At 41.3% G+C, this 26,382-nt stretch overlaps 1 protein-coding gene across 3 annotated transcripts in view; it reads left to right on the top strand.

Annotated features, from left to right (window-relative positions):
• POLR3B (RNA polymerase III subunit B) overlaps positions 1-26,382 on the top strand; it is a 144,666-nt gene that overhangs the window by 94,268 nt on the left and 24,016 nt on the right. For all 3 annotated transcript variants that reach the window (XM_033220786.1, XM_033220787.1, XM_033220788.1), the window contains 4 exons: positions 438-647; positions 3,062-3,220; positions 5,189-5,306; positions 9,415-9,557. In XM_033220786.1, coding sequence (XP_033076677.1) covers positions 438-647; positions 3,062-3,220; positions 5,189-5,306; positions 9,415-9,557 — 630 coding nt within the window. The remainder of the gene's footprint in view (positions 1-437; positions 648-3,061; positions 3,221-5,188; positions 5,307-9,414; positions 9,558-26,382) is intronic.

Genomic DNA, 26,382 nt, shown 5'->3' with positions numbered 1-26,382 from the left:
TTTATGGAATATACCTGTTTATCCATTTTATAAGCTCCTTGGATGTGAACACTGGGTGTTATCTTACATTACCTCTCCCCAGCAGGCCCGAACACGGTAGAAACAAATAAAGAATTGTTCATTGTGAAGTTAACCAGTGGAAACTAAATCCCTTAAATGGGATAATATAAATCCAAAAAGTCTAAATTATTTAAATTAAAATATACTCTGAGTATATTTTTCCTTCTTTGTAGGACTTTAAAACTTTAAATATTAGTGAGAAAAGTTGCTTTTACAAGTTGTTAAGCCACCATGAGAGTATTGCTTTTGAAATGTTGAACCTGAAGAGTTTCTTCATTTTGATTAGTGATGTTAATGTATTTATCTCTATATTCTTTACTACCTTATTATTTCGAGTAATAGAATGTTGTATTTTGTTTTCTTCAATATCAATGCAGGTACTATAGGATACAACCAGCGAAACAGAATTGATACTCTCATGTATCTACTAGCATATCCACAAAAACCCATGGTTAAGACAAAAACCATTGAATTGATAGAATTTGAGAAACTGCCAGCTGGACAGAATGCAACAGTTGCTGTGATGAGCTATAGTGGCTATGATATTGAAGATGCTCTTGTTTTAAACAAGGCCTCTTTAGACAGAGGTAAGTGAATTTTCAAAACTAACGCCAAAGGTGCTTTTTGCAGAATTAGATATAGGGATGATTAATGTAGAGATCACTTGGTTAATGTCATTTCAAGATATTTGAATTTTATGATATAGAAACAGGAGGTGGTTGAGTTTTGATGTTGGCTTTCTTGTCATTTTTAATGAATAGTATATTGAGATAATTTGTTAAACGTACTACTACAGAATATTTTTCTTCTTTGTTATTTTATTGGTTACGTGAGACAGTCCTTCAAAGAGAAAAAAATGTAAGAATGTGTTTGTTTTCCAGCAGGAATTACAATATATGAATATGTGTTTTCACTGTATCTAGTGATATATATTGTTAACAAACCTGTTTGAGAGGGCAGTAGCAATATCTGGATGTAAAAGGCTGTTTCTTATTTGCGTAACCTCATAATTTGGTACCTTCTTTGGCCAAGTGACGAAAGTTAAAAATATATGGCCGCAAACTCTGGCATGGAGTTTTTCTGCTTTTCTTTCTGTTTTTGACAATTACTTTCGCAAGTCACCACTTCGTGATTTGTTAGACATCACCTGATCTGAAGTCTGACTTCTCTATTCATAATCTCCATTTCTCTTTTTCCTTTCTGGCATACCCACTATGCCTTCCCCTTCCCTCTTTGTAGTTGCTAGGCAGCCATAATAGTACTCCTAGACATGTGTCTTTGGCATTAATGTTGGCCACACTTAATTTATGCCTCTTTTTTTCCTCCAAATGACAACAGCCATGCTTTAAAACTAGATGTTTTCCTTTCTGATTAACTGGTAACATTTATGTGGAAATCTGAAGACTTTGTGATGTCTGTCAGAAACTCTGCAACCCAATTTAATGATCTGAGTTTACTGTCCGCTAGCTCTTAAGCTATCACCTGTAAATAAAATGTCTATTTACACTTTGAAGAAAACAGTTCTTGATTTCATGCAGTTAAGATTCACATTACACTCCAGCATGTTGCAGTTAATGGCTACTATATGAAATTTCAAGATCATGTAATGTTTCCAAACCAGCTGGCATTCTGAGCCCAGTTTATTATGGCCATGCACAATTTCCTAGGAGCCATGATGACTACGGCCTTGCTTAAAGACACAAATGTCTTCATATGACGTCCAGTTGTAGAAATTCGTTACTTCATCTCACAGTCACCTTCATATTTAAAAAATTACATTACAGCCCTGAGATTTTATTTATAAATCCACTTTTACCTGATTGATTTCTAAAGTCACATTCTTAGATTTCTGCTTTTGGTGGAAAATTGTTAAGTGAAGGATTTTACAGCCATGCATTTATTTCATCAGTAATAACTGGCATTGAATCCCGAGACATTTTCTTATTTAAGTGAACTCTGGCATGACTCAATATATCCTGAGGAGATTAGTAAGATAATCTAGTTTAAAATAACTGCTTGGCCAAAGGGGAAAAAGAAAGAAATGCAGCCACAGAATCTTAGGAAATTATAGTGTTGAAGGAATGACAGCTGTTTTGGGTAACTCTACAACTCATGGATTTTTTCTTTTAGGGATTCAGTGGTTGAGTTTTTTTGCCCCACCCAAAGGTTTTTCTTCTGTCCTTTTTGCTTATTTTTCTTCCTTTTATTTTTCTGATCTATTGGTAAACAGCTTATTTTTCTTGATGTTCAGATTGTTAGTTGACTTCACAGCTTTTCCCTCATCCACTAGATAAATACAATCTAAAAATGTAATTAAACTCCAATCTTTAGGGCAGAGGAGAACTATTTTTCCCATTGAAATAATTTGATTGTTCTTTTTTCATTCTGTCTCTTCTCTGGAGAAAAATTAATGTTTTTACTTGCTGGCTTAGAACTTGCTCTAAATGCCAAATTTTAAAAAGGAAAACTTTCCAGGGAAGGTTAGCAGAAGTTGTGTACCAAAAGGATGTGTGTCCTGGCTCAGGAGTCAGTGGACTTGTGCTGTTTAACACAATCCTCAACTCTGCTGCCAACTTGCCAGATGACCTTGGCCACTTAATTTCTCTGGACCTCACTCCTAGTGCCTGTGAAAGAGATAGGTTAAGCAGGTAATTTCTAAGGCCCTTTCCAATTCTAATATTCTAGGGCTCTGTCCTCTGAAAGAATCACAGTGCCAGTCTTAGATTTCTCTCACCCTTCTCCAGTTTGACAAGGTGTATTCCGTGCAGAAAATGGTTGTAGAGATTCCAGTGTTTACACAGACAGTAGGTAGGGGACAAGTCCTGTGCCACTTCTTCAGATTATCAGATTTTTATTTGGTTTGTACTATGTCCCAGATACAGAGAAGTTTTGGGATTTGGGGGAGAGTGAGGTGGAGGGGATTGTTGAGTAGCACAAATCCATGTTTTCTTATAGCTTTGGATTACTGGTGGTTCTAATGCCCATTTTGGTTTCATTTTAGGCTTTGGGCGCTGCCTTGTATATAAAAATGCTAAATGTACATTGAAACGATACACCAATCAGACTTTTGATAAAGTGATGGGGCCCATGTTGGATGCTGCCACAAGGAAACCTATCTGGCGACATGAAATCTTAGATGCAGATGGTATTTGTTCTCCAGGTAAAAGCCTTTTAAAAGAAAAATTTTTAATATATACCTTTGAAATCATATGTTATTCAACAGTATTTCTGAATATTTGACAAAAAGGGCAGAAAAACGTAACAACCTATAAAACCACTATCCAAACTCAACCAATGAGGTCATTTTTGATGAATTTCCTTCCAGTTTGTTTTTCTATACACTATGTTTTTACCTATCAGTAATCTATGCTAACTATAATTTTTTAGTTATAATTTTGAATAATAGAAAAGCCACTTTAAGGAAATATTTAGAGTAGTTCGTGTCCCTGCATCTGCACTGGTATTTCTTCATTTACGCATTTAGCTTACAGACTACTTTAGAATTTTATCCCCCTGCAAAGGTATAACTCCATTATAATTACAAACTTGTAATGCATTTTGTTGATGAAACAAATAGTCCTTGCCCTTATGGGTCTCACAGACTGGTACAGGAGACTGACGTTGATCAGAGGATCATGCACAAACGCAGGTTAAGGAATCATATAGGTAGCTATGAGGCCATTTTATAGCAAGAGGATTTGACCTAGTTAGGAAGATCAGCATGGCCTTCCCCAAGTAAGTGAGCTGGAATCTGAAGGATAGGGAAGAGTTAACTAAACAAGAGGGTCAGGGAGCGTGTTCTAAGTAGTAAGAAAAGCTTGTGCAAGGGTCCCAGAGCTTGGTAGTTAAAAGATCTGAAAGAAGACCAGTGCGGCTAACAAGAAGAGAGTGCAGGGAAGCATGGTGCGCATGAGTTGGTGGGTGACGCGTGGGGTAGGGGCCAGAGTAAGCAAGTCTTTGCAACTGTGTTAGTATTGTCTTTATTTTATTAATTTTATTTTTGAGACAGGATCTCAGTCTGTCACCGAGGCTGGAGCGCAGTGGCACAATCTCAGCTCACTGCAACCTCTGCCTCCTGGATTCAAGCGATTCTCCCACTTCAACCTCCTGGATAGCTGGGACCCATAGGCGCGTGCCACCGTGCCTGGCTAGTTTTTTGTATTTTTTGTAGAGATGAGGTCTTACCATCTTGCCCAGGCTGGTCTCGAACTCCTGGGCTCAAGTTCTCCACCCACCTCGGCTTCCCAAAGTGCTGGGATTATAGGCGTGAGCTACCATGCTGAGCCCTTGATACTATTTTCATTATGATCCTAAAAGCAGTGATATATTCAGATATGTGTTTTGAAATGATCATTCTGACTACAGTGTAGAAAAAGGATTAGAAGGGCACTGAAATAGAAGGTAGACCTGGTACCAGGAGCTGTGGTGAAGGTAGAGAGAACCCAGTTGTTAGGAGGAAAATCCACATGACTTTGTCGTGGTTGGCCTGTGGGTGGTGAATGCTTTATCAAGCTGTGATTCCAAAGAGACACAGAATACGTGACTTCTCCTCCCTCTGTCTGCCTTTGTTTCTTGGAGGATTTTTCTCATCCTAACACTGGTCAGTATGGCTTGGAAAATATGCGCTATGACAGTACTACAGGTAGTTGGTCTTTGAGCTTACCAGGAAGAGATACAAAGCAAAAATGGGAATAACAGCAAAACCAAAGAAATATTTTGATTTCCTCATTGCCCAAGTTGAATTGGTGGTGGCTTATTACTGGTTGAAATAACTGTAAATAAAAATAAGTGATGAAAACTTAACATCCTAAGAGATATATAAAATTGCTATTTACTGAGATGATATTTCTTATGTTAACATAGTACTCTGAATTATTTTCTTTATTTTATATACACTATGATGTGTGTGTGTGTGTGTGTGCGTGTGTGTGTGTCTCATTCTGTTGCCCAGGCTGGAGTGCAGTGGCATGGTCATAGCTCTCTGCAGCCTCAACCTAGGCTCAAGCAGTCCTCCTACCTCAGCCTCCTAAGTAGTTGGGACTATAGGCATGTTCATCTGTGCCTAGTTCGTAATCTTTATTCCACACAGATGATAACAATATGCCTAACACTTTTCTTTTCTTCTCAGGTGAGAAAGTAGAAAACAAACAAGTGCTTGTAAATAAGTCCATGCCCACGGTGACTCAGATTCCGTTGGAAGGAAGTAATGTACCACAGCAACCACAGTACAAAGATGTACCCATAACGTATGTATTGGTTGTGCCTTGATAATACGTAGAAAGGTTAGAAAAAGAGAAGGAATGGGAGAAATTAGAAGGTAGGTCTTCGTGTGTTGGAGAACTACAAATAGCAATTTGGGGTAACATTACTTGTCATGAAAAAAGCATGGTATAGAATATAAAATAGTCTATGGAATCATATAGACCCTGGGTTTGAGGTGTGGACCACATAGGCAGGGGTTCCTGGTGGAATTAACAGCAGGATGAAGGGTACATGGCGTAATAGTGCCTGGGTTTTGGAGGATCAGTGCAGCTTGCTGGGGCTAGGTTGTGAAAGAGTTGGGAATTGCTACTGCAGAGAGGGACATGATAAGAGTCATATTTTTAAACAGTGAAACACTGGCCACAACATGGCATCACAGTATACTAGAACACAGCCCAGCTCTCGTGCAGGTTGTCTTGTGTATCTTACATGAGTAAAGCATTTAAATTCTGTTAGCTTCAGTTTTTTCATTTGTATAATACAATGAAAGAGTTAGACTTATTAATCTCTAAATTTCTTCTAAGCTCTAAAATTTAATAAAGTATGAACCTAGTGAGAAGGGCCAATGATAGTCACCACATTGTAATATAAAAACCAAACTAGAAGAGATATTTAACCTAGCCAAGGTGAACTAAGCTAACTGAGTTTAGGAGGTGGCAGTGAGGGTGACCTAGGAGAACTGGATTCTTGAGCTGTGATGGCAGTTTTACAAATGTATTCAATACACAGTAGCTGAGGCCTGCTGTGTGCCAGCCACCCTGCCTCTTGTGCCAGCGATATAGAGCTGAAATAAGCCACAAGCCTTGCCTGCAAGAAGTCGTATTTAGTTGGCAAAGACCCCCACACAAAAAAAGTGCGGTAATGACCGTGATCATAATAGCTTATTGGGAATTTATACTGTACCAGTTACTGTTCTGGACATTTTACATGTGTTAACTCAGTTAATCCTACCACCACCCTAGGAGCTGTGTTCTCTTCGTGGCTCATTAGAAAGATAAGATGGAAGCAAGGAGAAGTTAAGTAATTTACCAAGGTCACACAGCAATAAGGGGCAGCACCAGGATTTGAAGTCATGTCAGAGTGCTTCTCTTGACCATTGTGCTAAACACAGCAAGAGAGTCATCTTGGGTGCCATGGATTTGTCTCTGGAGGAGGAGCACCAAGGAGAAAATGGGCAGCTATGCTTAGGGGATGGGTCCAGACTCTTACACTGACTTCTACAGGATGAACAGCTATTTTACAGTTGCAGAGGTGGCTATGCTGGTTGCCTCTCTTCCTGTCTTGAAGGAGGATATCTCTTTTTCTGTGCAAAGTTCATCTCTCCTTTTGGTTTCTTAATTTTATTCACTCTTTTCAGAGACCTTTTTCTGTCATCTTCTCTTTTATCCTCCCATATTTTCAATGTTTCCTGTTGATTCCTTCTTTACAGGTTAGAAAATGTGCTCAGATACTTTTTACCTTTAAAGGAAAATAAAAGTTTTTTCTGGTCTTTGTGTCCCTTTCTAGCTGCCACTGTATTCCTCTTCCTTTGACTATGAATCTCCTCAGAGCAGTCGTCTGTCATCTCCATTTCTACTTTGTTACCTTCTGCTTACTCCCTAACCTTCGGAACTGGCCTCTTACCTACCTCGTCATTCTCCTGAAACAGCTCCAGAAGAGGTCACCAAAGACATCCTATATGTTCATTTCATTCAAGAAATACTTTTGTTTTTGAGACAGAGTCTTGCACTGTCACCCGGGCTAGAGTGCAATGGCACTATCTCGGCTCACTGCAACCTCCACCTCCCGGTTCAAGCGATTCTCCTGCCTCAGCCTCCTGAGTAGCTGGGACTACAGGTGCACACCACCACACCCGGCTGATTTTTTGTATTTTTACAAAAATAAAAAATACAATATGTTGTCCAGACTGGTCTCGAACTCCGCCTCATGATCTGCCCACCTCGGCCTCCCAAAGTGCTGGGAGTCATAAGTCACGGCACCCAGCCCTTAAGAAATACTTTCTGAGCATTAACAGTATGCCAGGAACTATTCCGGGCACATGGGATAGTGCAGGGAGGAAAACCAGCAGTACCTGTCTTTGTGGGAATCACACCCCAGTGCGGGAAGCAGGAAGTAAAGAAATAAGCAAAACCCACGTGTAGTCGAATTTGCCAAATCAGACAGACTCTTCAATCGGAATCTTCTTGCAGACTGGGACTTTGTCTCTTTTTTTCACCTTGTACCCCCTAGTGTCTGGCATAGTACCTGGCACATAGCGGGTATAGTGGGTATTCATTCAGTAAATAGTTACCATGTGAATGAATGAATTTCATGTGACCCTTCTATAGCATTTGACGCCCCTGACCTCTCCCTTCCCTTGGTGTTGTGACACTGCTCTCACCTGGCCCTCCCTATCGGTCTAATCACTCACTCTTAGCCCCCCCATCCTTCCTGGCCTTGTGGTGACTTCACCCTGGCCGGGATGATTCTTGAGCCTCATCCGGACAAGCTCCCCAATTCTCAGCACTCCAGTCACCCTCTTTTTGCTGATGACTCCCATAGAGACATCTGCCCGGTGTCAGCTTCCTATCAGCACTTGGGCAGCTTTACAGTGGCCCCAAACAGGCTCCTCCTCCTGGATCCCTGTCTTGTTAAATGGTATCAGCTGCCAGCAGCCAGCCAGTCACCAGCACAATCTGACTCCTTTCCTTTACCTGCCACACACATCAATCCTGTAGTTCCTGTCATCTTAGCAGCTCTCTTCTCTCCTTCCTGCTGCAGTGTCTGCGCTGTGGCCCTCTGCTCTGCCTGGAGTTCTTGTTCACTGTCCATCTGCCTCCAGGCTGGTACCTCTCAGGCTCTCTCTGCATCACTGCTAGGGTGATTTTTTCTTTTTGAGACAGAGACTCGCTCTGTCGTCCAGGCTGGAGTGCAGTGGTGCAATCTTACCTCACTGCAACCTCCACATCCTGGATTCAAGCACTTCTCTTGCCTCAGCCTCCTGAGTAGCTGGGATTACAGGGGCATGCCACTACGCCCAGCTAATTTTTATATTTTCAGTAGAGATAGGGTTTCACATGTTAGGCTGGTCTCGATCTCCTGACCTCATGATCCGTCCACTTTTGCCTCCCAGAGTGCTGGGATTACAGGTGTGAGCCACCGTGCCTGGCTGGGTGATTTTCTAAACTACTCCTCTGGCCATGTTACTCTGTTGGATAAATAGAGTGAAACTTGAGTAAGTTAAGTGAAAGTATGAATGACAGGGGCACCTGTGGGAAAGGCGTCCTCAGCACACCTCCCTGGCCTCCCCCTCACACACTAAGCTGTATGTTTCTAGGAAATCACCTCTTATTATCCAAAATGTGCTGTTCTAATTCAATTAGGCCTTGTGCAATCGCTCAGGCTGCCACTCTGCCAGTGACCCACTCTGGTCAGGTCTCAAGTTGAGGGTTACCTCTTCTGTGGCAGGTCTTGACAGCCTGCCACTCCCTGCCACCACTGTCATCCCCCACTCCCAGCAGAATTGACTATCTCCCTTGAGCCTCTCCTATTCTTCACACCAGATGTCATTACTGCACTTACCTGTCTCCTCCTTGATTGGATTGTGAGCTCCTTTGGTGCAGTAACTGTGTCTACTTAATTGTTAGGTGTCCAAAGGCTACCAGGATCTGATACATGGTAGATTTCTAATAATGTTTGTTATGTGAAAAAAAATTAATAATTGAAAAGCTGAGTAAGTAAAAGTACTATTACTGTTAAGAACTAGGAGTTGAATCTGAAATCCCAGTTCCACTTTGTATGAGTCATGTGCCCTTGGACAAGTTACTTAACTCCTCTAAGCATCAGTTTTCCTCATCTATAATGGAATAACAGTATGGACTGTTGTGAGGATTAAATTGCACTGTGCCTTCCTCATAATAAATGTGTAGTGTTGTAAAAGGGAAATTGTGAAATTTGAATTTAATGTTAAAAAAAATGGAAGTCATTTTTCAGAGCCCAAGATGAGAATGTCAAAGTACTCTATGGTAGGCATGAAATGAAATGTAACATGGGTGAGAGGGTCGCAAAGGGCAGTTTGAAAACTCTGTTTTAGTGACTTTCTCTTAACACCAGCTATAAAGGAGCCACAGATTCATACATTGAAAAAGTGATGATATCTTCAAATGCTGAAGATGCTTTTCTCATCAAAATGCTGCTGAGACAGACAAGGCGTCCAGAAATTGGAGACAAATTCAGCAGTCGTCATGGGCAAAAAGGTAAATTGTATCATTTCTCAACTTGATTATAAAACAATATATGAATGATTTGTTAACCACTTACATAAAATTACCCCATTTATAAAATTTACTTTGGAAAAGTATTACATTGTTATAAAAATTCTTGTTTTATTTCTTAGATTAACCTGTTTATATTTTAATGGCATTTAAAAATATATGGTAGACTTGCTCCTCTGTGCTGTCTATTTCATTCTCCTGCAGTTGCTATGCCCAGAATTATAATTATAACTACATTCTAGGTGAGGCACCTGTTGAGATACATGTAGCTGTTCAAAAAATAAATAGTGGTGCCCTTTTTTTTTTTCTGAAAGGTACATCTTTAAACTACTACGTGTTCTGTTGGGTCATAGTATCATAAGATGTCAGCACTAGAAGACACCTCAGAGTTATCCGTCCCCTTGTTTACAGATGAGGAAGTTTAGTCCCCGCATTTTCAGTGGCCAGTCAAGAATATGCAGCTGCTTGGTTGTTGAACTGGTGTTAGAACCTGGGTCTCCTGACCCCAAGGCACTGCTTTGTGTGTCTCCCACATCTAATCCCATTGGCAAGCCTCACTCATTCCTTTGATGATTACTGCACAGTTTTCATCTATTTGTAGTTTTGTTTATTTTCAAGAAACACAGCACTGTATCACTGTTAATTAACTCATTTATTAGTAAGCTCTTGTTTAGTCAATATACACAGTCTTTAAAGTGGAAAGTTTGTCCTGGGGTTTGAATTTTAGCTCTGCCTGCTGCTTAGCTTTAAGAACAACAGCAGCTAACACTTTTGTAGCACTAACTGTGTGCCTGGCTGCGTTCTCAGCACTTGACAGGTGGTAACTCATTTGATTCTCACACAGTTCTGAGAGGGAGGTAGCATCATTATCCATATTCTATAGATGAGGAAATAGAGGCATAGAGAGATTAATAGCTTGCTCAAGGTCACACAGTTGATGGGAGAACTGGCATTTGAACCTTGGCAGCTTGGCTCCAGAGACCTAGCTCTTAATTACTAGGCCACACTGACTATTAAGCAGTTAGCAATGTGCCTGGCACATAGTAAGTGCTCAAGAAGACCATCATTCTTTTGATATATACTTAAAATACATCACTTCTACTTTTCTACCTTGACTCTCACATTTGCTTATAAATTACTAGTGCGATATCTTCTTATTTTTAATTGGTTTGAAGATAACTGCACATTGTGTTTCTGCTGATTTTAAGTTTCTTTGCCAAGCAAGTATATCCATGTACCAGTTCTCTTGGTCAAGTATACCCAGCCTTAGTTATCATTCTGCCAGTGAAATTATGTCAGACTAAGATACTCGTTCATCAAAATCATTTTTAGTTCTGTTGACAGTAGCTAGATTATTTTAGCCTGTCAATATTGTTAAGAAATAATTGGTTCCATCTGTTAATGTGAATTTGACACCTCTAATTCATATAGTTCCCTGAGATGCTAACTCTTAATGCCCTTTGAGTGTTTTTTAAAGTATCTTGAGTTTCTAACGTTTTACATGGCTTGACAGTAAAAAATCAAATTCTGTATATTGAAACTATTTCCCCTTTTCTCTTGGTCTTAACAGTTGTTGAGTCAATTATGGGGTAACCTTAACCTCATTTGTTAGGTCATTGTGGGGTAACCTTAACCTCATTTGTAGTCTCTATCTTACTTGGCCCCCTACTTGGACAAAAGCAAAGTTGATACTCTTCTTGTAAAATATTGACACTGGAAGCTTCACAAGAATGCACACCATAAGAGAATATCCCTTCTGAATCACTTTACAAGAATAAGGTACCCCAAATCCTTATGTCTTTATCCCATCAGGGTATTATGCAAAGAGTTGCAGACTAGCAGATATTTCAGTGGCTATGCAATGCATTCTAACTCCACTAAACTTTTTTTTTTTCAAGTTCTGGATTACATGTGCAGAACGTGCAGTTTTGTTAATAGGTATACACGTGCCATGGTGGTTTGCTGCACCCATCAACCCATCACCTACATTAGGTATTTCTCCTAATGTTATCCGTCCCCTAGCCTCCCACCCCCAGCAGGCCCCAGTGTGTGATGTTCCCCTCCCTGTGTCCAAGTGTTCTCACCTGTGTCATAGTGTTCTCCCACCTGTGAGTGAGAACATGCGGTGTTTGGTTTTCTGATCTTGTGACAGTTTGCTGAGAATGATGGTTTCCAGCTTCATCCATGCCCCTGCAAAGGACACGAACTCGTCCATTTTTATGGCTGCATAGTATTCCATGGCGTATATGTGCCACATTTTCTTAACCTAGTCTATCATTGATGGACATTTGGGTTGGTTCCAAGTTGCTATTGTGAATAGTGCTACAATAAACATACATGTGCATGTGTCTTTATGGTAGAATGATGTATAATCCTTTGGGTATATGCCCAGTAATGGGATGGCTGGGTCAAATGGTATTTCTAGTTCTAGATGCTTGAGGAATCCCCACACTGTCTTCCACAATGGCTGAACTAATTTACACTCCCACCAACAGTGTAAAAGTGTTCCTATTTTTCCACAACCACTCCAGCATCTGTTGTTTCCTTACTTTTTAATGATTGCCATTCTAACTGGCATGAGATGGTATCTCATTGTGGTTTTGATTTGCATTTCACTAATGACCAGTGATGATGAGCATTTTTTCATGTGTCTGTTGGCTGCATAAATGTCTTCTTTTGAAAAGTGTCTGTTCATATCCTTTGCCCATTTTTTGATGGGGGTTGTTTGCTTTTTTCTTGTAAATTTGTTTAAGTCCTTTATAGATTCTGGATATTAGCCCTTTGTCAGATGGATAGATTGCAAACATTTTCTCCCATTCTGTAGTTTACCTGTTCATTCTGATGATAGTTTCTTTTGCTGTGCAGAAGCTGTTTAGTTTACTTAGGTCCCATTTGTCAATTTTGGCTTTTGTTGCCATTGCTTTTGGTGTTTTAGACATGAAGTCTTTGCCCGTGCCTATGTCCTGAATGGTATTGCCCAGCTTTTCTTCTAGAATTTTTATGGTCCTAGGTCTTATGTTTAGGTCTATGATCCATCATGAGTTGATTTTCGTATAAGGTTTAAGGAAGGGGTACAGTTTCAGTTTTCTGCATATAGCTAGCCAGTTTTCCCAACACCATTTTAAATAGGGACTTTTCCCCATTGCTTGTATGTGTCAGGTTTGTCAAAGATCAGATGGTGGTAGATGTGTGGTGTTATTTCCGAGGCCTCCATTCTGTTCCATTGGTCTAAATCTCTGTTTTGGTACTAGTACCATGCTGTTTTGGTTACTGTAGCCTTGTAGTATAGTTTGAAGTCAGGTAGCATGATGCCTTCAGCTTTGTTCTTCTTGCCCAGGATTGTCTTGGCTACGTGGGCTCTTTTTTGGTTCCATATGAATTTTAAAGTAGTTTTTTCCAGTTCTGTGAAGAAAGTCATTGGTAGCTTGAGGCGGGGGGCAGGGATAGTATTGAATCTATAAATTACTTTGGGCAGTAAGACCATTTTCCTGATATTGGTTCTTCCTATCCATAAGCATGAAATGTCTTTCCATTTGTTTGTGTCCTCTCTTATTTCCTTGAGTAGTGTTTTGTAGTTCTCCTTGAAGAGGTCCTTCACATCCCTTGGAAGTTATATTCCTAGGTATTTTATTATCTTAGTAGCAATTGTGAATGGGAGTTCACTCATGATTTGGCTCTCTGTCTGTTATTGTTGTATAGAAATGCTTGTGATTTTTGCACAGTGATTTTGTATCCTGAGACTTTGCTGAAGGTTCTTATCAGCTTAAGGAGATTTTGGGCTGAGATGGGGTTTTCTAAATATAAAGTCATGTCATCCGCAAACAAAGAAAATTTGACTTCCTCTCTTCCTATCTGAATATACTTTGTTGCTTTCTCTTGCCTGATTGCCCTGGCCAGAACTTCCAATACTATGTTGAATAGGAGTGGTGAGAGAGGGCATCCTTGTGCCAGTTTTCAAAGGGAATGCTTCCAGTTTTTGGCCATTCAGTATGATATTGGCTGTGGGTTTGTCATAAATAGCTCTTATTATTTTGAGATATGTTCCATCAATACCTGGTTTATTGAGAGTTTTTAGCATGAAAGGCTGCTGAATTTTGTCGAAGGCCTTTTCTGCATCTATTGAGATAATCATGTGGTTTTTGTTGTTGGATCTGTTTATGTGATGGCTTACGTTTATTGATTTGCGTATGTTGAACCAGCCTTGCATCCGAGGGGTGAAGCCAGCTTGATCGTGGTGGACAAGCTTTTTGACGTGCTGCTGGATTCGGTTTGCCAATATTTCGTTGAGGATTTTCTCATCAGTGTTCATCGGGGATATTGGCCTGAAATTCTCTTTTTTTGTTGTGTCTCTGCCAGGCTTTGATATCAGGATGATGCTGGCCTCATAAAATGAGTTAGGGAGGATTCCCTGTTTTTCTGTTGATTGGAATAGTTTCAGAAGGAATGGTACCAGCTCCTCTTTGCAACTCTGGTAGAATTTGGCTGTGAATCTGTCTGGTCCTGGACTTTTTTTGGTTGGTAGGCTATTAATTATTGCCTCAATTTCAGAACCTGTTATTGGTCTATTCAGAGATTCAGCTTCTTCCTGGTTTAGTCTTGGGAGGGTGTTTGTGTCCAGAAATCTATCCATTTCTTCTAGATTTTCTAGTTGATTTGCGTAGAGGTGTTTATAGTATTCTCTGATGGTAGTTTGTATTTCTGTGGGATGGGTGGTGATATATCCCCTTTATCATTTTTTATTGCATGTATTTTATTCTTCTCTCTTTTCTTCTTATTAGTCTTGCTAGCGATCTATCTATTTGGTTGATCTTTTCAAAATACCAGCTCCTGGATTCATTGATTTTTTTTGAAGGCTTTTTTGTGTCTCTATCGCCTTCAGTTCTTTCTGATCTTAGTTATTTCTTGCCTTCTGCTAGCTTTTGAATTTGTTTGCTCTCGCTTCTCTAGTTCTTTTAATTGTGATGTTAGGGTGTCGATTTTAGATCTCTCCTGCTTTCTCTTGTGGGCATTTAGTGCTATAAATTTACCTCTACACACTGCTTTAAATGTATCCCAGAGATTCTGGTACGTTGTGTCTTTGTTCTCATTGGTTTCAAAGAACATCTTTATTTCTGCCTTCATTTCGTTATTTACCCAGTAGTCATTCAGGAGCAGGTTGTTCAGCTTCCATGTAGTTGTGCGGTCTTGAGTGAGTTTCTTAATCCTGAGTTCTAATTTGATTGCACTGTGGTCTGAGAGACAGTTTGTTGTGATTTCTGTTCTTTTACATTTACTGAGGAGTGTTTTACTCCCTATTATGTGGTCAGTTTTAGAATAAGTGTGATGTGGTGCTGAAAAGAATGTATATTCTGTTGATTTGGGGTGGAGAGTTCTGTAGATATCTATTGGGTCCATTGGGTCCAGAGCTGAGTTCAAGGCCTGGATATCCTTGTTAAGTTTCTGTCTCATTAATCTGTCTAATATTGACAGTGGGGTGGTAGTCTCCCATTATTATTGTGTGGGAGTCTAAGTCTCTTTGTAGGTCTCTAAGAACTTGCTTTATGAATCTGGGTGCTCCTGTATTGGGTGCATATATATTTAGGATAGTTAGCTCTTCTTGTTGAATTGACCCCTTCACCATTATGTAATGGTCTTCTTTGTCTCTTTGATTTTTGTTTGTTTAAAGTCTGTTTTATCAGATACCAGGATTGCAACCCCTGCTTTTTTTTTTTGCTTTTCATTTGCTTGGTAGATCTTCCTCCATCCCTTTATTTTGAGCCTATGTGTGTCCTTGCATGTGAGATGGGTCTCCTGAATACAGCACACTGATGGGTCTTGACTCTATCCAGTCTGCCAGTCTGTATCTTTTAACTGGGGCATTTAGCCCCAGCATTTAATGTTAATATTGTTATGTGTGAATTTGATCCTGTCATTATGATGCTCACTGGTTATTTCACCCATTAATTGATGCAGTTTCTTCCTAGCATCGATGCTCTTTACAATTTGGTATGTTTTTGCAGTGGCTGGTACCGGTTGTTCCTTTCCTTGTTGAGTGCTTCCTTCAGGAGCTCTTGTAAGCAGGCCTGTTGGTCACAAAATCTCTCAGCGTTTGCTTGTCTGTAAAGGATTTTATTTCTCCTTCACTTATGAAGCTTAGTTTGGCTGGATATGAAATTCTGGGTTGAAAATTCTTTCCTTTAAGAATGTTGAGGCCGGGCTCGGTGGCTCAAGCCTGTAATCCCAGCACTTTGGGAGGCCGAGACGGGCGGATCACGAGGTCAGGAGATCGAGACCATCTTGGTTAACACGGTGAAACCCCGTCTCTACTAAAAAATACAAAAAAACTAGCCGGGAGAGGTGGCGGGCGCCTGTAGTCCCAGCTACTCCGGAGGCTGAGGCAGGAGAATGGCGTTAACCCGGGAGGGGGAGCTCGCAGTGAGCTGAGATCCGGCCACTGCACTCCAGCCCGGGCGACAGAGCAAGACTCTGTCTCAAAAAAAAAAAAAAAAAAAAAAAAAAAGAATGTTGAATATTGGCCCCTACTCTCTTCTGGTCTGTAGGGTTTCTGCAGAGAGATCTGCTGTTAGTCTTATGGGCTTCCCTTTGTGGGTAACCCAACCTTTCTCTCTGGCTGCCCTTAACACTTTTTGCTTCATTTCAACCTTGGTGAATCTGACAGTTATGTGTCTTGGGGTTGCTCTTCTCAAGGAGTATCTTTGTGGTGTTCTCTGTATTTCCTGAATTTGAATATTGGCCTGCCTTGCTAGGTTGGGGAAGTTCTCCTGGATAATATCCCGAAGAGTGTTTTCTAACTTGGTTCCCTTCTCCCCATCACTTTCAGATACACCAATCAAACGTAGATTTGGTCTTTTCACATAGTCTCATATTTCTTGGAGGCTTTGTTCGTTTCTTGTCACTGTTTTTTCTCTAATCTTGTCTTCTTGCTTTATTTCATTAATTTGATCTTCAGTCACTGATACCCTTTCTTCTGCTTGATCGAATTGGCTATTGAAGCTTGTGCATGAGTCACGAAGTTCTCGTACTGTGGTTTTCAGCTGCATCAGGTCATTTAAGCTCTTCTCTACACTGGTTGTTCTAGTTAGCCATTTGTCTAATCTTTTTTCAGGTTTTTAGGTTCCTTGTGATGGGTTAGAACTTCCTCCTTTAGCTCGGAGAAGTTTGTTATTACCGACCTTCTGAAGCCTACTTCTGTCAACTTGTCAAACTCATTCTCCATCCAGCTTTGTTCCCTTGCTGGTGAGGAGTTGTGTTCCTTTGGAGGAGAAGAGGTGTTCTGGTTTTTGGAATTTTCAGCCTTTCTGCTCTGGTTTCTCCCCATCTTTATGGTTTTATCTACCTTCAGTCTTTGATGTTAGTGACCTACGGGTGGGGTTTTGGTCTGGATGTCCTTTTTGTTGATGTTGATGCTATTCCTTTCTGTTTGTTAGTTTTCTTTCTAACAGTCAGGTCCCTCAGCTGCAGGTCTGTTGGAGTAGGCTGGAGGTCCACTCCAGACCCTGTTTGCCTGGGTATCACCAGTGGAGGCTGCAGAACAGCAAATATTGCTGCCTGATCCTTCCTCTGGAGGCTTCGTCCCAGCGGGGCACCCGCCTGTATGAGGTGTCTGTCAGCCCCTCCTGGGAGGTGTCTCCCAGTCAGGCTACATGGGGCTGAGGGACCTACTTGAGGAGGCAGTCTGTCCGTTATCAGCTCAAACACCATGCTGGGAGAACCACTGCTCTCTTCAAAGTTGTCAGGCAGTGATGTTTAAGTCTGGAGAAGCTGTCTGCTACCTTTTGTTCAGATGTGCCTTGCCCTCAGAGGTGGAATCTAGAAAGGCAGTAGGCCTTGCTGAGCTGCGGTGGGCTCCACCCAGTTTGAGCTTCCCTGCCACTTTGTTTACACTGTGAGCATAGAACTGCCTCCTCAAGCCTCAGCTATTGTGGATGACCCTCCCCACTCCTCGCTCCACAGTCCCAGATCAATCTCAGACTGCTGCACTAGCAGTGAGCAAGGCTTCATGGGCGTGGGACCTGCCAAGCCAGGCATGAGAGGGGATCTCCTGATCTGCTGGCTGCGAAGACCTTGGGGAAAGCGCAGTATTTGGGCAGGAGTATACCGCTTCTCCAGGTACAGTTACTCATGGCTTCCCTTGGCTAGGAAAGGGAAATCCCCTGACCCCTTGCGCTTCCTGGGTGAGGTGACGCCCCGCCCTGCTTCAGCTCACCCTCCGTGAGTTGCACCCACTGTCCAGCAAGTCGCAGTGAGATGAACCAGGTACCTCAGTTGGAAATGCAGAAATCACCCATCTTCTGTGTCAGTCTCACTGGGAGCTGTAGACTGGAGCTGTTCCTATTTGGCCATCTTGGACACAACCAGTCTGCATTAAACTTCTTGAAGACAGAGACTATGTCCTTGTATTCTCCATAAAGCCCAATAAGGCCTTTCTCATACATGACACTTAATAGATAGTAGATAATAGGTGAGTTCACAATGTTTATGAATGAATGAGTGAATGAATTAATAAATTGGAGGTAGGGAAGTGATGGGGGTAGATTCTCTACTGTTGATGGATTGATTTTATTCAGGTTTTAATCTGTCCGCTATGTGTGAGTACGTGTATGTGTATAGACAAAGCAGTGCTTTTTTTTTTTTTTTTTTTTTTTTTTTGAGACAGAGTCTCACTATCACCTAGGCTGGAGTGCAGTGGCTCAATCTCAGCTCACTGCAACTTCCACCTCCCGGGTTCAAGTGATTCTTCTGCCTCAGCATCCCCCATTAGCTGGGACTACAGGCATGCGCTACCATGGCTGGCTAATTTTTAGTATTTTTAATAGAGATGGAGTTTCACCATATTGCCCAGGCTGGTCCCAAATTCCTCAGCTCACGCAATCCATCTACCTCAGCCTCCCCAAGTGCTGGAATTACAGACGTGAGCTACTGTGCCCAGCCAAAGCAGTGCTTTTAAAAGTGAAAACGACACACCTACTTTGTAAGCTCCTGAAAATACAGATGTCTAGGTAAAATGTCAGGAAGGTCTTTGTGCTATATAGCATTTTTTCAGACTGTTAATATGATTGGTATAATGTTCATTAACAGGCATGCTTTCTAATTTGCAGTGATCTGAAACAGCAGATTTTAGAGAGCTGTTCAGTCTTAGGGGAGCTTTGACTTGTATGTCTCTTTACAAAACTGAAGGAGTCCTCCTGGGTCTAGCTGACCTTTCCCTTGTAGTGAGGAGTTTGTCTTGCTACTTTTTTTTTCCAGATGGCTTTTAATCCAAGGGTAAAAACCTTCTGATTAGCCTAGATTCCCTTGATAGTCCCTTCTCTTACAGCTTCATCAAATTTATGTTAAAGATTGGGGAAAAACAAGCAAACAAACAAAAAGTAGGTGGTGTAAACTTTAACAGAGTAATAGAAGGATTGACATGGGACTCGTAACTGGACATAATTTTTATTTCTCTTAAGTATAATTTTATTATTAAATAATAAATGCACATTGTTTTAAAAGGTCAAACAGAACAAGAAGGGGTTCTTTGTACAAAAAAACCCATCAGGCCTTGTCTCTCCTCCTGACCCGACTTTGGTTAGGTATAAAATTCTAGGTTGAAAATTGTTTTCCCTAAGGATTTTGGTGGCCTTGCCACGTCATCATCTAGATTCCACGTAAATTGTAATGTCACTCTTCTTCCTGGTTTTTTTGTGCCCTGTTTCTCTTTTTCCCTGCTTACCTCCCTCCTACTTTATTCCTTTCTCTCTGGAAACTTTTACTATCTTCTTCCCTTCTTGAAATTCTGAAATTTCTTAAGCCCTTTTTTCATTCCTTGTGCTGGGAAATTGGACACCCTCGCATTCTGGAGGTTTAAGTTCCTTCAGTTCTAGGACATTTTCTTATATTTATTTAGTTAATAATTTCCTCTTCCTCATTTTCCCCATACCCTTTCAGGTTTTCTTAGTGGTCAAATATTGGAACTTCCAGATTGATGCTCTAGTTTTCTTATCTTTTTGCCCTCTTCTTGTTTTTCTTTTAGGAGATTTGATCAATGTTATTTTTCAGATTTTTTAAACCTATCATATTTTAAATTTCTAATTAAATGTTTAAAGTTAATTTATATTCTTATAGCAAGAAATATGTAATTTTAGTTGTCTCTGAATTTTAGTTTTTTGGTTTTTCAAAGTTTTCTTCTGTTTCTAATCTTCTTTCTTTCCTTTTTTCTTTCTCTCTCTCACTCTTTCTTTTTCTTTCTTTCTTTCGCAGTATCTTGCTCTGCTCTGTCACCCAGGATGGAGTGCAGTGGCACGATCACAGCTCACTGCATCCTCAACCTCCTGGACTCAAGCGATCCTTCCATCTCAGCCTCCAGAGTAGCTGGACTACAGGCATGCACCACCATGCCTGGCTAATTTTGGGGTTTTTTTTTTTTTTTTTTGGCTTTTTGTTTTTTATTTATAGAGACTGGGTATTGCCGTATTACCCAGGCTGGTCTCGAACTCCTAGGCTCAAGCGATCCACCTGCCTCAGCTTCCCAAAGTGGCATTTGAACCTTGGGATTACAGGTGTGAGATTACAGGCATGAGCCACTGTGCCTGGCCATTACTATCTTTCGATAGGATTTTCCTCTCCTATTTGTTTTAGTGTCTGATTTGTTGTTGTTGGAGGCTTTCCTCTAATACCTGGAATACCCCTGAACCCTAGAAAGCATTTGAAAGCTCTATGTGGATAGAACTTGTTGACTAGTGAATATCATTGTAGGGTGGTCAGGTAGTGAACCTCTTTATTGTTGGTGCCATTCAGTTTCAACATACGAGGATCTTTGTACCTCCTGCCTGAAGGTTGGAGCTGGAATGAGGGTGGGGACAGTGCTTAAGTCTGTCAGCTGACCTCCAGGAGTCAGGCAGGGGCAGGGACTGGAGCTTACTCTTCAGTGCATAGACTTTTAATTCCTCTGTATCAAGCTTTTGACCAGCCCACCCTCTGCTGTACTTGCTACCCTTGGGTCTCAGATCAAGTACTCAAGTAGTGGTTACTCAAGTAAGAGTTGGGGGAGAAGTGTAGTTTCCCGGCTGTATGGGCTAGGGAATACAGAGAACTGACAATTTCTTATATAGACATTTATTTATACAAATATTTGTTAAGTCTGGCACTATTCTAGGCTCTGGTGACAGGCAGTAAACAAAATAGATTAAAGTTCCAACCGTTGTGGAGCTTGTGTTCTTGTGGGCAAGAAGGAAAATAGTAAGTGCTGAGGGAATGATGTGTCATGAGATAAGAAAAGATTGGAAGCTGGGAAGGGGGATGGGAATCATGTTGGGGGAGGGCATGTGGTTAGTGATTCAGAGTTTAGGCAGAGTGGTTGGGGAACAACAGCATGTTGAAAAGATGGCATTGAGTAAAGCCCTGAGAGAAGTAAGGGGGTGAGCCCTCTCTGGCTGAAGAGCATTTGAGGTGAAGGCTTTGCAGCTGTAGCTCACCTAACAGAAAACCAGCAAGGAGGCCCCATGGCTGGAGCAGAGTGAGAGGTGAGGAGGCAGCCATGAGGCTCATAGGTCACAGCAGGAACTTTGGCTTTTATTCTGAGGGAGAGGGAAGCCACTGGAGAAGGGGTTTGAGCTGGTGAGAGATAATCTGACTGACACTGGCTGCTGTGTTCAAAGAAACTGCAGTGGTGCCAGTTCAAAAGCTACGTGAGAGTTGGAGGTGGGCTGGGAAAGCATAACGATGAGGAATTGGTGAGAGAGGATCAGAGTCTGGACATATTTTGAAAGTAGAGCCTCCTGGAATTGCTGATGGATTGGTCGGCTTTGACTCAGTCCTCTTGCTTTCAGCTTCGCACCTCACACTGCCTTTTGCAATACTAGTACTTCGTGTCTGTGTCTTCTGAGCCTTCCCAGGAATCGGGTGGGTGAGTGGGGGTGGCACCAAAGGCCGCATCAGCTCACCTCTTCACACCTCATCTGCAGAGACTTAGGATTACTCTTCTGTTACTTTTCTTTCCTCTCTTTATCAGCTTTCAAAGTTGTAAAATTATCTCATGCCCACTGATAACACTGTGCCTGTTCTTTCTCCTTACACGTAGGTTTACACCTTAAGTTTTAAAAACTCAGTGAGGTATAGAGAAGCCGTGTTGATAAACACGTGTTTCATCTGTCATGTTTAACTAGAAATCTGTTTATCATTTGAGAATATTCAACACAAGAATGTTTAGTGAATGTGCTTGATTTTTTTCAATGCAATTTATAGAACTGAAAATTATTTTAATAAAAGATGAGAAGGATTTTCAGGGCACTAACCTTTTGTTTCCTGACCAGAGTCTTGCCTCTAGGACTTCTTTGGTCTTTTTTTTTTGTTTACTTTAATCATTTCTAGATTGAAAATTAATTTTAAAATGTTTAAAGCTCACACCCTGAGAATTATGATATAAATGCTAACAATCATGAGAGAAGCATTAATCATAGTTTGTCAGCTCTTATCTGAAAATAACTTATCTTTTTTCTGGATCATTTTTGTAACTAAGGTCTAGAACTTTGATCCTCTTCTTGAATGTCACCCATCTGAAGCCAGAGGCGTGACAGTAGCAAAAGTCTATTTTTTGAAATTTTATTAATAAAATTCTAAAGATTCAAAGATACCAATAGTTTTATTAAAATAAATGTATATGTTGTTAAATATCCAGAACACCTTGTTGGCTAACTTAGTGTATTCCATTTTCACACTACTATAAAGAAATACCGGCCGGGCGCGGTGGCTCAAGCCTGTAATCCCAGCACTTTGGGAGGCCGAGACGGGCGGATCACGAGGTCAGGAGATCGAGACCATCCTGGCTAACACGGTGAAACCCCGCCTCTACTAAAAATACAAAAAAAACTAGCCGGGCGAGGTGGCGGGCGCCTGTAGTCCCAGCTACTCGGGAGGCTGAGGCAGGAGAATGGCATAAACCCGGGAGGCAGAGCTTGCAGTGAGCTGAGATCCGGCCACTGCACTCCAGTCCAGGCGACAGAGGGAGACTCCGCCTCAAAAAAAAAAGAAATACCTCAGACTGGATAATTTATAAAGAAAAGAGGTTTAACTGGCTCACAACTCTGCAGGCTGTACAGGAAGCATGGCTGGGAAGGCCTCAGGAAAGTTATAATCATGGCAGAAAGCGACAGGGAAGCAGGCACATCTTACACAGCGAGAGCAGGAGGAAGAGAGAGAAGAGGGAGGTGCTACACACTTTCAAACAACCAGTTCCCGTGAGAACTCACTATCACGAGAACAGCAAGTGGGAAATCCATCCCACGATCCAATCTCCTCCCACCAGGTCCCTCCTCCAACACTGGGAATTTGACACGAGATTTGGGTGGGGACACAAATCTAAACCGTATCACTTAGGTAAGTATACTTTAGGTTCATTGAGATTAGGAAACATGCCCTGCTGATTTACTTAACCCCAAAGCACCCAGCATAGCACTTTGCATATAACATGGTATCCACTTACGGTGTTTGAGGAATCCTTTATTAAATAAAGGATTTTACATATTCATTGGCCTTATTGGAAATTGTACTGACATAACAAGCCAAACTCATTACTCCCAGAATAAGTGTAATTTATTCTTCCTAGTAAATACCAGAAATGAGATGCTTCATTTTTATCTAAACTGGCACCAGGAGTTTCGATACTTGAGACTCGTAGCTTCCCAACCCTAACTGGTCACACAGGCCCACTAAAGCTTCTTCAACCATAATAACTAAATATAGTCATCCCTCAGTATATGCTGGGAATTGGTTCCAGGACCCCTGCATATATTCAAGTCCCACAGTTGGACCTGTAGAACCCAAATATATGAAAAGTTGTCTCTCTGTGTAGAAGGGCTCACATTCCGCAAATGCTTTATTTTCTATTCACATTTCATTGAAGAAAAATCCCCATATAAGTGGACCTACACAGTTAAGACCTGTGTTATTCAAGGGTCAACTGTGTACATGCCCCCCCCCCCCAACGTCCACCAGGGGCACAAATGAGAACCTGCCTTGACAGCCCCAGGGAAACCTATTCGGTCATATTTAAGTCATTGTTGTGGGCTCAAAACTGTGTGGGGCACCTTAGGGGATAGAAAGGAAATGAATCCCTTGACTAATGCCCATGAGGAGTTGACTGACACCTGAAGCAAAAAGATCAATATGAAGGATTACATAGTTAAATGCTAAATTATATGGGAGAAACCACTAAAAATATAGAGCTTTAGAGTTTAGTGTAGATAGGAATAGAATCTTAGAGTTTGAAAAGTCCTTTTAGAAGTCCAGTCTAAATCCATCTTCTAGTATAAGAGTTCTTTTTAGATTATCTTTGGCAGATGGTTTTCCATGTTCATTGTGGCCTGTGAAGAGAGGCCCTTGCTATTTTCTGAGGCAGCCTCTTCTATAGTAGCACTGTGCTGATGGTTTTCTTGAGTCAGAAGTGCTCAAGAGTTAGTAAGAGTGCTGAAGAGTCTATAAGTTACTGCAGTTAGTCCTGCCTTGTCTTGTGGGCCATATTGAATGAACACATTGCCTTTTCATCACAACCACCCTCTGTTCAGTATTTAAAGAAAGCCCGTGGATTGAGGAAAAGTATAGCAGAGAGAGAAAGGTCTTGAATTCTAACTAGGTGAGCTATTTTGTCCCTTTATGCCTTGGCCTCCTTGATACTAATATGTAAAAGCAGGGAACACAGTGCCTGATGCACAGGCAGCAGGCCGTAAAGGTGAGCTGCGGGCAGGTCTGTCTTGGGTCTTCCTTTGCAGGCTGCTTGCAAAGGAAGGCTTCAGATACTAGATGGGGTTCAGGCTTAGAGGGCTTTGATAAAGATGTGAAAGAAAAACGGGACAGCAGAGAAGAGCAAATCAATGGACTTGACTGACTGAAATAAAGACAGCATAAAGAAGAAAAACCACAGGGACTGTGGTTTTAAATCCTGGTAAATGATGGCACCAATCACAAAGCATTTGTGTCTCATTGACTTGAGATGATGAGATGATGGAAAATCACCTCAAGTGCTTATATTGTTGATTAATTCATCCATTTATTGAGCTTTCACTGTGTACCAAGTACTGTTCTAGATACTGGAAATACAGAGGTAAACAAGACTGATGGGGTCTCCGTTCTCCCAGGGTTTGTGTTCTCCTGGAGGAGAAAACAGACAGAAAAGAAGTAAACAAAAATATAAACCCCAGCTACTTAGAAGGCTGAGGCAGGAGGATCACTTGAGCCCAGGAGTTTGAGACCAGCCTGGGCAGTATAGCAAGACTCCATTCCAAGAAAAAAAATGTGTAAACAAAAATATAAACAGGATAATTTAAGGTAATGATAAGTGCCATATATGAAGAATGATGTAAAAGAATGGATGGTTTAGAGGTGGAGGTGTGTACTTTAGATTATGATAAGGAACAGCCTCTTGCAGGAAGCGACACTGAGCTGAGACATGAAGGATACAAAGGAGCCAGCCGAGCAAAAGTCTGGGAGGATTTAGTTGTAGGCAGAGAGAACCATTAGGGTAAGAGTTCTGAGGCACAAATGAGCTTGGTATATTCAAGGAATAGAAAAAAGGCCAGTCTGGTCAGGCATATGCCTGACAAGGAGTGTAGTGTGAGACTTGTGGAGGGAGAGGATGAGGATGGTGGCATATCCTGTAGGGCCTTTTGGCTAAAAGAAAGGAGATTGGACTTTACTCCAGATATGCTGGGAACCAACAGAACTGTTGGATGGTGGGTATCTTGGTCCATTTTCTGCTGCTATGACAAAATACCACTGACTGGATAATTTATAAATAAAAAAAGTTTATTTGGCTTATGGTTCTAAAGACTTGGAAGTTGAGGAGCATGGCACCAGCATCTGGAGAGGATCATCCCGTGGCAGACAGGCAGAGGGGCAGGAGAGCTTGCTTTTATAACAAAGCCAGTCCTGAGATAACTAACCCACATCTGTAATAATGGCATTAATCCATTCATGGGAATGGACTCCTTATGACCTAACCACCTCTTAAAGGCCCCATATCAATTAAATCTCAACATGAGTTTTGGTGGGTACGTACAAACCATAACAATGAATGTAAGCAAAGGAGTGACAAGATCTAACGTACAACTTCTAGAGCTCACTGTGGATTCTATATGAAAAGTGGATTGGAAGGGGCAAGGAAGGGGGCAGGGAGACCATTGCAGGGGTCCAGGCAAGAAAGGCTGGTGACTTGGACTAGGACAGCAGCAGTGGAGAAATAGAGAGAAGTGACTGGATTCTGGATATACCCTGGAGATAGAGCCAACAGGACTCACTTACGGGCTTGGATGGATGTTGCGAGAGGAAAATACAGGATTTAAGGATGAAGTTTGTGGCCTGAGCAACTGATAATGCTGTTTACCAAGATGGGATCGATTGGGTAAATAATAGTTTTTTGGCGTTAGACAAGGGTAGAGGTTGAGAGTTTGGGCCTCAGGTTGAAATGCCTATCTTCTCCAAGTGAAGATATTAGGTTGGCAACTGGGTATAGAGTCTAGAGCTCCAGGGAGAGATTTGGGCTAGAGAAAAAATTGAGGAATCATTTGCATGCTGTTTATCTCCACATTTATAATATTCTACTTTTTGCGTATTGATCATTTATGAGCACTTTTGTCTATATTTCATCCTTTAACTGGTACAGTTCCAGTTTGTGTTGTTATTCCTACTATAAAGAGTAAGGGGACTGAGGCTCAGGGAGGTGAGTAGCATGCCTCCTACAGCTTGGTGCTGGCAGAGCCTGCATTTGAATCCAGGGTTTTGATTCCAAGTATATTGCCCATTTGGTTAAATCTGGTTAAAGGTGGCTCTTTTCTCT

This window comes from Trachypithecus francoisi, unplaced genomic scaffold (genome assembly GCF_009764315.1).
Source record: "Trachypithecus francoisi isolate TF-2019V2 unplaced genomic scaffold, Tfra_2.0 Lachesis_group11, whole genome shotgun sequence".
Classification (NCBI taxonomy): Eukaryota; Metazoa; Chordata; class Mammalia; order Primates; family Cercopithecidae; genus Trachypithecus; species Trachypithecus francoisi.
This window is presented reverse-complemented; position numbering and strand designations above follow the sequence as displayed.